Here is a 10,601-nt window from a genome sequence, read left to right as displayed (position 1 = left end):
CTAAACTAAGCTTTGTGAATACTGAACATATATACTCCTTTAGCTCAACAGCAAGAGTTTGGAAGTATTGCTAAAGTCTTGTTGCTAAATCAGAAATTACATGAGAATGAGTTTAGTGCACAGTTATGGGTGTGCGATTTGTGCATAGGTGTGTGCATTGATCATATTAAAGTGTTCACTGGCATTAATTAGCCTCAGGGCTAAGTTCTTTGTGTTCTGATGTGTTTTAGTTACTGTATGTGACTGGTGAAGCTTTGTTACCATGCAGGAATATGAATGTTGGCACTTGAAAATTGTTGAGTCATAAACAATAACTCCCACGTGCCAAATTCTCTGTAATAATGTCCTCAATCAGATTTATTCCATTCCAAAACCAACAACCTGTTTTTGTGAGTTTGTCCTCTCACAGTTTGCAAATAGTTAATCTGGAAACATCTGGCTGCCTCGACCAGCTGCAGACCAGGACCAGTCAGTGTGGACAGGCATGCACACAGTGATTCAACACAGTTTTTAACAGTCCCACCTTTTTTTAGAGTTGCAACATTAATGTTTTACAGATATTTCCAAGGTCCTCGTCTCGTGTTTCAAACCGAGGGTGTGTTCCTAGTGGCCAGTCCTTTCCCAGAACACTCTCTCCTGTTTGTGCCAAAATGTGACTTCATTCTTTGTTGCTTAGGTCAGTTTGTACGCATAAGGCAATTCCCCGGAAATACAAGTATTCACCTAATTAACTCAAGTGACAAGTACTGATCCCAAATTCCTCCCAAACAATCTACAAGCAGACTGTAAACCCTAGATAAAATGAAAAATGAAGGTTGTCTATGGGCCTGTCTCTGATCTTATAAGCTTTTGCAACGCACAGGCTTTTATTAGCAGGGTGTTAAACACATTAGGAGTCAAAAGGTGATCCAAGTTCAGGCCTGGCAAGTCATGTTTCAAACATAGTAAAATGGCTCATAAATTCCAGGAGCATCACACCTCCAGCTCCATTCACAGACTCACTTTGTCCTTGACTCCAGAGGAACACAAAGCAGCACATTTCAACCGATTCCCTGTCCAAAAAAGTCACGTCCCAGGCAGGAAAGACCTGAAACTTGGGTTTCAATCAAGCGTCTTAGGGTTTGTCAAGCTACAAACGAGCTCATTTGATCATATTTGGCTTAAGATTTTCTTCAATTACTTAAAAGTCTCAGATGGAAAGTGCTTTTCTCCGGCTCTGCTGTTACAGGCCCAGAAAATAGTGACTCACACCTCTCCTAACAGGCTGCAGTCATTTTTTCCGACGTCTGCAGGCAGCGGGGGAGAGCCCAAAGGGAGAGCCGCAGCCCTCACACACTGCTCCTTCTTCTTCGCTGGAGTTTTCTTTGCAGGGTAAGAAACATTACATACATACGATAAAAGTGAACGATTTTTGTGAGAGATAGAGAAAAATGCGTTTATACGCCCTAAATAAGAGTACGCGATAAAGGAGGAGTTTGGAGGTTGATTCTGGTTGAGCTCCGCAAACTTTGATACTTTTAAAATCTGGCAAACTGTCAAGCTACTTTTTGGGAATAGGCTGTAACTTCTCGAGTAAATTCAATACATAACAAAACAAAACATACGTGCAAAGGTAATAGATGTTTAAGTTGTTGTCCTTAAAACTGTCTTCAGAGGAAAGAAACTGTCAGCATGGAATTTGAATTCTATGGAAGCCCTAAGGTGACATTCAAACTTTGGATTTTCTGGCTTTCAGCATGGCAAAATAAAAGACCACGCTCCCAACATATAAATGTCATGTCCTGCTCGCTTTATTCCCTATGTTTTGTAATCCCATATTTCCAAAAGTTCGCCCCCCTTCTCATTTTGAAGTTAAAAAAATCTACTCCACAGTAAAAACAGAGTTTAAAATGTTTACTAGAAATTTAGTTTTAGGAGATTTATTTATCACTATTTTCCTTTTTTACTTTCAAAAGTCATGTGTCCCTTTTACTGAGGCCTTCACATATAGAAAGGTGACAGAGAAATCAAATGTCATAAAATGTCATATCCAAAGTCTCTCAGATTAAATACTCCACTCCTTTCTGAAAAGATTTTAGAAGTGAACAAGACCAACAAATATTTCCTTTAGTATTTAGAAACTGCTTTACACTTTCACCAAGCCGCTGTTCGTCTTTTGGAAAACTGATTGGGTGAAAAAAAAAAGTAGTGAAAAAAAAATTCAAACTTTGCCAGACAAAGGAATTTCTGGTTGTGGACTTAGTTTGACGTCTCAAATTTCCTCTGAAGTTACCATGGATTAAAGGATCAAAAGGAAACTAACTGGTTTGAGTCCTGTAACCACAATGTTAAAGTTCAGACCCCTAAATACAAAGTACCTTTACATCATGTCATTCATGAGCTAACATGAAGTGAAGATTATGCTACTAAGGCATAATACCTCATAAAAATGAAGTGATGATTCATGTTTCTTTCGGGCTTCTGTACAATACACTGAAGTGGACTCTATGTGCTTTAATCAACAGCATTGTTTTGTTATTAATGGGGAATCAAACTTAGCCTGTAAAATTAAAAGCCAAGTGCTAAAAGCCAAACAGTTCAACTTAACTGAATTAATTAGTGTCTGGGGAATAAACATCTTGACATGCAAAATAATCTCTGCACATACTTCAGTGGTTATGTCATTGTTGCTCCCTGAAAAGGTCCCAGTTGTGCTTTGTTATAAGTTCAGTAGCCTGTGGTCGTGTTTTCAATTAGACGTCTGTTATGTGAATAAAACAAAAGCTGAGTTACAGGAAAAGACCTGAGTGGAAAAACTGTCAAACAGATAATAAAGTGTGGCATGATGCCAACGAATGACCTTTCCAGCCATTGCAGCTGGGGCTGTGCATGTGCGTGTGTGTGTGTGTGTGTGTGTGTGTGTGTGTGTGTGTGTGTGTTTCACAAGTCTAACAAAGCCTCATACTTCTTGTGTCAGACAGTTGGAGATGCTCCAGGGGGCAGTAAGCGGGGCCGTGCTCTGCCTCCTCATGGTGGTCTCCTTCTCAGGAGGAGCAACAGAGCCCCCTTCTCCTCTTTTTCCCTCTGATCAAGAGTCAGATAAACCAGAGTTTGAGGACTGGGATGGCTGGGGTTCTGGATCATCTCTTCTGCACCTTCTCCACAGCTTCCCTGCTGACAGCCCCTTCGTCACAGAGACTCCAGAAAAACCAGTCAACTGTTCCCAGCGCTTCTGGCTCCCTCCAACCTCTGCAATCTGTTGGGAGAACATCGCCGGACCAGAGGAGTTTGCCAGGTCCCGTCTGCTGGTTCTCCAGAACAGGGCCGCCCTGCAGGCCGTGTCCACCTCCAGTGGGGTGGAGGACAGTGGGATCTCATATGAACACCAAGCCAGAGAGGAAGTCCTGGGGATCCAGACGGACCACAAGAGTGTGGTAGAAACCATGCAGACCATGGAGACGGTGTTTGTCTCTCTGGAGGAGAAGAGGAAGGAGGGGAAGGAGCAGGGGGTCTTCACCAGGTGAGAAATACGTGTCCACTGACCATCATTTTATCATTATTACCATCAACCTTTATTTGAGCCTACAAAATCATATTTCTCATTACAGTGACAGTTACATAGCGCTAAGGTCTGAAATGTGACAATAAGCAAACGTCAGTTTTACTGTAGTTTAGTAGCCATCCATATGTTGTGCTACTGACAGCCCAGTGCTCTGAGACATGTCCGTAATATACAAGGTTAGTGAATACTGATTTTGTCCTGTCATTCATCTACCAAGCTATCTAACCTCTCTCTTCATTTTATTGATAGACTCTCAAGTTTGAACAGACCACTGCAGAATAACTGCTGACTTTGGATTGAAATGAACATTATCAGACAGTTTAGCCCCTGTTTAGCCTTATCTTTCTTCTGCTTTTCTATCTTTTTTCTGTTTGACAGTTGAGCTCCTGTGTCCACCATCACTACAAAACTAATAACAGAAATCGTTTTTTCAGCAGAAAAAAACACAGATCTCTCTTCTCACTTCCAAACTTTGTCAGCCAGAGTGGTGTTGTCATAAAGACTTAGATGTGCCGTAAATTAACCCAGTCCTGCTTAACACGATCAGGAAACTAAGAAGTAGCATTTTGAAATAACCTAAATTGGTGCAGATAATCTCATTGCAAAGTTTGAATCAAGCTCTTGTTCAATATCACTTAGAAACTCCTCACAGCCTCTTTGAACAAGGACTTATCCAGGTTGCTGGCTTGGTAATTGCCTACTCTTTCTTCTCCTTTATTTCAGTACAAGTGTGAAAAGCCTTAAAATTAAGCTCAAGGAGCACAAACTCAAGGTGTAAGAAATGACTTTAAGGCAGTTCATAATGAGGCGTGCATTGACCAGGAAACAAACAATTATCAGCCGTCACTATTTAATGCCATAGCTGCAATAGCATGTGATCTTTAAGGAAATTGCTCAAGATTTCAAAAATGTGCGCACAGCGTCAAGTGAAGACAATATTTGTTATGTAACTACTCAATCCTCATGAGTCGCTACCTTCAGCCAAAAGAAGATTTCACAGCTGTCCACCCTTTCTGAACCAATACCCCCTCAATATGTGTTACACAATCACTAAACAGAGAGGTCCTCGGAGGGGTTGAAAAGCAACGTGGTTATCAAATCTGATTTTTACTCTGTGATAGTATTTAATGAGATCTACAAAAAGTACTTTATAACTGTGGCTTAGTTACTAAAGATGAGGGGATTACAGGAACATACACTCCATGATTTCTGCATTGTAACTACTCAAGGGAAAAAGTCTACCAAAGCTCCAGAGGAACAGATTAACCAAGCCTGTGTAAACACTGATCCACGCGAGCTGAGGGATTATTCTTTAATTCATAACTGTAAGTAATGAGGCAGGATTTCAGGATCAGTGTTATTTTGTTTATTTACCCATAAACCTAACACTGATTCAGATTCCAAAATGGAAAAACAAACAAAACAAGCAGCTGACTCACTCCAAGTGTTTTCCAGCAGTGGTCTGTTGAGACATCTGGCCAAGATGCAGCTCTGGCACCAGAACGCTTTTAGAGAATGAATAAAAGTCAGCACTGTCTCTCTGTTAGATGTGACAGAACACACTCCTGCTATCCAGATAAATCTTGTGCAAAGTAGAGTATTAATGTGTCTCATTTGTGTTTTCCCCTCACAGCTTGAAGATGAATCTGGCCAACACGAGGGACGCCATCGAGGGTAGAGAGAACATGGTTAATGCTCTGGAGGATAACTTTTCTACTTTGGAGAAGAATCTGATCAACATGCAGCTTCGACTGAACAAACTCATCCAACAGTGACAAAGACAAAGACCTGTGACTCCTTCTCTCTATTTGTACTGTATTTATATATTCATGTAGCTAATGCATGCTCAGGAGGATTATGCTACTCTGTAGTAGATTTGCACTATGTACCACGCATACATCTCCAAAAACAAAACATGTAACCTGGAATCAGCAGATTAAATAAGCCTCTCACTATCAGGGATGAAAATGCACATCTGGTAAATCTTATCATCTCTCTCAGCTCTTTTTTGTGCTTGATTTCCCAAGGATTATGATGATAAGAATGAGATACAAGAAGAATGAGACAAGGTGAATCTTTATTTTAATATCAAATCTAAACAGTTTTTGTACATTTATGAGGAAGATTCTTTGTAAGATGGTCAGCTGTTATTTACACTTTAAATAGTCACATCTGTTGGGCTCAGTGTGAGTTCTTGTTTGGAAAGACAGCATATTCAGTGGCCTTCTACTTAAAGTGAAAAAACGAGGTATTTGTACTTTAGAGCTGACTGAAAGCTTTCAAGTAAACTACTTACTTTGTACTGAATATGACAGGAAAAAACACAACATGCACAACAAAGATGCAGTAAAGTCACACAATTCAGTCTTAAATTTGCCAGAGTCCCCCAAATGAAATAATTAAAGGTAAGTACAAATCAGGATCTGAGACATCTCTGCTGAGGAATGGATTCATAACTGTTGAGATCTAAGAGCTGTTTTGAAAAAATATTTTCTATCTAACTGATGTGAGCATGACATTTATAGACGCATGCAACTAGAAACTTTAACAAAGTCTACAGAAACAGGTCATGCTAAGTTGCTGTGACATCACAAATTGTCTAAACCTGCTATTCAAGAGTAGGATTATTAGCAACAACAGTGTTTAAGCTCCTACAGTGGGACTGTCTTTGGAGAGGTGATGAATTCTGCAGGACACACTGCAGTTTTCACATAATGATTCATTCAAACCTGCTTTGCTCACCATGTTGTTTCAAATTAAGATATACAGACTTTAGTCTAGAAATTTGATACAGCTTCTGAGTCCCTCTGAGATTCAGTGTGGTGGTGATATTTGGATTCACATTTCACTTCTCCAGTGAACACTACATCAATCTCTGGCAATCTATCTAAAAGAAATGAGACAGTTCAGTGTGTTTCCTGTCCAAGCAGTCAATCTGCTCCCCATGACTGATGTGTACATTTGATAACATCTATCCAGATGTGGAATGTAGCTGGGTTCCTTCTCAATAATCAGCTTCCTCATCTTGCATTTGCTCCAGAGACTTGAGGTAATCACTAGCCAGGATCTTCTTAGGCAAAATATCTGTGAATTCAAAAGATAGCATGTCACACTTCTTCCATTTCTTATCCCATAACTGTAGCTGTACAGCAACATGCATTCAAGCAGTGTAAACAGCCACAAAAATAATATTTCAAAGTCCAATATTGCAGCAGCCTTTTATTGTTTGCTATTTAAGAAACTACTGGACTTGTGGTTTTGGAGTTTGCAGTTGTTTCAATGTAGACCTTACAGGTGATGTGGCAAATGACGAGCAGGGAGAGTTGATGAAACATTAGATTAGAAAGACAGATCTGCATCATGTTAAATGTAAGTACACATGGTGCAATTACAATATCAGTAGTTAAAGTGATATGGTAACATAAAGAGAGGGTATAGTCAAAGATGGTTTCAACTTTGGGGTCCATTCTCTGTCGTAAATCTGATTTTCTTCATTGTGATAAAATAAACATAATAGACTGCCTACAAGTACCAAGTGCATACTATAACCACACTTCTAAACTTCAGGGTCGTAATTTCAATTTTCCTTGTTACCCTCGGATTTTAGAATTAAAGGGAGATTTCTGCGGTTATCCACGGGGTTATCAAACTCTTGCTTTGCCTCACCTGTAAGGAAGTGGAAAGTTTCTGTTTCCTCTGCGGTGTGAGCCAGGTCGCTGTATGACAGGCTGTTTGTTTCTTTCCCAGAGCCTTTGTTGAAGGAGCACAGAGCCAAGTGCTGGACAAACAGCTCCTGGAACAACACAGGGTAAGTCAGATCAGAAGATGCACAGTGTGAGCTTCTATTAAAACTGCAGCAGCTGAGACTTGTGTATTTATCTGGGTGGCCCACACTGATCTAATCCCTGCTAGCAGTAGCAGCGGTGTGGGATGGATGAGCTGGAAAGCAGCAGAGCTCAGTGAAGCGAAGAGTTAGCATCTTGCAGCTTGACTTACTGTAGCCTTGGTGGTGAGAAACAGGGCGTCCTGGTTGATGCTGGAGACATCTGGAGAGCTTTTCATGATCAGCCTCACTCTGGATATAGGGAGGGAGATGTTTTTCTTACTGGCTGACGTTTGTTCGTCTTTGTCGGGAGTATTTTGAGACATCTTCATCAGGACACGGCGCCAGACAGGCGGAACTTGAAGTATTGTTTTGAACTGTGGCTGTGACGCATGCTGTCGTCTTTTTCCTTACGAGAATTACCCGCCAAAATACAGGGCTACCGCCACCTGCTGGATTGGAGTGGCTGCTGTAGAGCAACATTTGTATACTACCCATTGTTTTTAAGCAAATCGACAGGACACTACAGGTTTAATAACGTTTGTTCAAAATGATAAGCGGGATTTTAGAATTAAATTTTACTTTAGAAATAAAAGGAAAAAAAATAGTACCTGTCAAACATTCGCCATATTTGTTCTGTCTGTGCTGTCACTCTCCACTAGTCATTCTTCATTAAGTGTCTTGAAAGTTGCATGGCTTTAACGAAAGTTTCCATGGCGCTTATTTATTTGGCCTTTTTTAATTATTGTTATCTAAACCATGTATATTTATTTACTTCAGAAAATAAAAAAAAAACAAAAAACATTTCTGTTGTTTCTCTTGCAGGCACACACACTCTCTCTCTCTCTCTCTCTCACACACACACACACACACACACACACACACACACACACACACACACACACACACACACACACACACACACACACTCAAGAAGCAGTCAGTACACTGAAAAAATACATTAATTAAGTCCAATGATATATGCCGAGTGTGTCAACTCGAGTGCAGTGTCATAAGGAAAATGCTGATAGAAATTTAACAACCAGGAAACTGGTGCAGATGAAAAAAGTATAAGTTACTCTCCATGTGTTTTTTTAGTCACAAACCTCCATCCTAAAATGATCTCAAAATTCACATTTTCTTTTTTATCATCAAGTGCTTATACGACTTGAAAACAACTGATCACAGGCAACTTCTCATCAGAGGCGACACTGTCGTCTCCCGTCCAGTAGAGGCGCTGGACCAGTTGATGATACTAGAAACCGCAGAAGAAGAACTGTTGTCAGTAGAGCCGAAGAAGACGCTTCAGCAATGGCGGTATGGACTGTTATGTCTGCGTATTGATTCAACCAATGTTACATGAAGATGCTGCTGTGTTTTTTATGGTCACCTCTTATATAAGCTAGCAGTATACAGCCAGTCTGTGTTGGATAAGAGAAATCTTCTTCTTTCTTTGTGACGTTTTGTTGCAGTCACATCTCTGTGTTTGGAGAAACAGCTGAAGCTGAACGAAACAGTTCATTGTTGATCATCGTTTCTTTAACCTTTAACGATGCCTCTGGGCTTAAAGCCGTGTTGTGCTGTCTGCAAGACGAACTCTTCGTCTATGTGGAAAAAGGGAAACCAGGGAGAGATCCTCTGTAACAACTGCACTGGAAAGAGCAGCAGCGGAGGAGCATCAGGACCTTCCATGTCCTCCAGCACTCAGCCCAGCAATGGCGGAGGAAAGCAGGTCAGCATGTGTAACATGAGTTATAATAAGGGCTATTTTTTCCTGCTGTGTTGGTAAGCTCTGTGACATCCCAACCTTTTAAAATAGATGTAACAGGCGAGTTGGTGGGCACCCATTACAATTCAGTGTAGTGTTGGAAGATACCATGACTTAAACATCTAGCTATGTGAAGTAATACATGTATGAAATGGGGGTGTTGAATTCAGTTCCCATAATTCTAAACGCACATCTAGAGAACCATACTATGTGTCTGAAGATTTGAAGTACGTTCTTGGGTAATGGTTTGAAAATTAGCTAACACTTTTCTTGTTTACTCATACATGATTCTCTTACTCTCAGTCTAAGCAGGAGATCCACAGGAGGTCAGCACGTCTGAGAAGCACCAAATATAAAGCTCCTGCGTCTGAGAAGAAAGTGTCCACAAAAGGAAAAGGGAGAAGACACATTTTCAAACTAAAAAATGTAAATTGATGCCTAAATAATTTGACAAATACAGATTTTATTTCTTATTCTACTGAACTTTGATTTATGTATTTGACTCCTGTGTGTGCTTGATTTCTTTCTTTAGCCGATCAAAGCACCAGAATCTGTTGCAACAATCATCACTTCAGAATCTGTCTTCTATAGGGTATGGTGTTAATTCTTTCTAGGAAAACTTTATCTTTGTTAACTTAGAGCATTGTTGTGTTCGCCCATCCTTCTGTTTGTAACAGACCGTTGTGTTTATGAATCCTTAGGGCGTGTACTACCAGACTGGAGATGTAATTAAGGTAACAGATGAGGATGATGGGAAGCCATACTACGCTCAGATTCGAGGCTTTGTGCAGGACCAGTACTGTGAAAAAAGTGCTGCTCTGACCTGGTTAATCCCCACCCAGGCCAGCCCAAAGGACCTGTTTGATCCTGGGACCTACATAGTTGGTGAGAAAGAGGAAAATCCATATTTAAAAAAATGTTTTTACACACCTAATTTTTGAAAACTTCTGTAATGTTTGTGTTTTTAGGTCCAGAGGAGGATCTGCCCAGAAAAATGGAGTACCTGGAGTTTGTGTGCCACGCCCCTTCTGAGTATTTCAAGTCCCGGAGCTCTCCATTCCCAACCATTCCCATAAGACCAGAAAAGGGCTACATCTGGACCCAGATAGGACCTGCTCCTGCCCTCTCTGTGAAAGAGTCTGCAAGCAGCAGCAGTTAACGTAACGTGATATGGACTAAACCAGTTGCTCTTAAACAGGAATTTGTACATTAATGTAATATAATGAAAACAAACATGGCTGTTGTGCCCAGCCATAACCTCAGACTGAAGACAAAAACAAGTATGTGTAACTAAAAAAAGTAAATAAAGCTGCAACATTAATATTAACTTTTGTATTAAGTAATAAATAAGAAAGTGGCTTTCTGGTATACTTTCTGTCATCTTTAAGAAAACATGAGAGCTTGCATTTATTGTGTGTGTGTGTGTGTGTGTGTGTGTGTGTGTGTGTGTGTGTGTGTGTGTGTGTGTG

At 40.4% G+C, this 10,601-nt stretch overlaps 3 protein-coding genes across 3 annotated transcripts; 2 read left to right on the top strand and 1 right to left on the bottom strand.

Annotated features, from left to right (window-relative positions):
* The first annotated feature begins 1,254 nt into the window (after window positions 1–1,254).
* LOC141803543 (uncharacterized) lies at window positions 1,255–5,608 on the top strand. Its single transcript, XM_074687647.1, has 3 exons — window positions 1,255–1,371; window positions 2,957–3,499; window positions 5,175–5,608. The coding sequence occupies exons 2-3, from the start codon at window positions 2,967–2,969 to the stop codon at window positions 5,314–5,316; spliced, it is 675 nt and encodes a 224-aa protein (XP_074543748.1). The 5' UTR covers window positions 1,255–1,371; window positions 2,957–2,966; the 3' UTR covers window positions 5,317–5,608.
* Window positions 5,609–5,688: 80 nt separating this feature from the next.
* Window positions 5,689–7,767, bottom strand: chrac1 (chromatin accessibility complex subunit 1). Its single transcript, XM_074687648.1, has 3 exons — window positions 7,538–7,767; window positions 7,208–7,334; window positions 5,689–6,625 (listed from the first exon to the last, which is right to left on the bottom strand). The coding sequence occupies exons 1-3, from the start codon at window positions 7,694–7,696 to the stop codon at window positions 6,546–6,548; spliced, it is 366 nt and encodes a 121-aa protein (XP_074543749.1). The 5' UTR covers window positions 7,697–7,767; the 3' UTR covers window positions 5,689–6,545.
* Window positions 7,768–8,588: 821 nt separating this feature from the next.
* Window positions 8,589–10,486, top strand: gatad1 (GATA zinc finger domain containing 1). Its single transcript, XM_074687646.1, has 6 exons — window positions 8,589–8,681; window positions 8,837–9,096; window positions 9,436–9,558; window positions 9,665–9,724; window positions 9,834–10,017; window positions 10,101–10,486. The coding sequence occupies exons 2-6, from the start codon at window positions 8,917–8,919 to the stop codon at window positions 10,289–10,291; spliced, it is 738 nt and encodes a 245-aa protein (XP_074543747.1). The 5' UTR covers window positions 8,589–8,681; window positions 8,837–8,916; the 3' UTR covers window positions 10,292–10,486.
* Window positions 10,487–10,601: the final 115 nt, after the last annotated feature.

This window comes from Halichoeres trimaculatus, unplaced genomic scaffold (assembly GCF_033239565.1).
Source record: "Halichoeres trimaculatus isolate MK-OKI-2021-1 unplaced genomic scaffold, fHalTri1.1 fHalTri1_scaffold_14, whole genome shotgun sequence".
NCBI lineage: Eukaryota > Metazoa > Chordata > Actinopteri > Labriformes > Labridae > Halichoeres > Halichoeres trimaculatus.
This window is presented reverse-complemented; position numbering and strand designations above follow the sequence as displayed.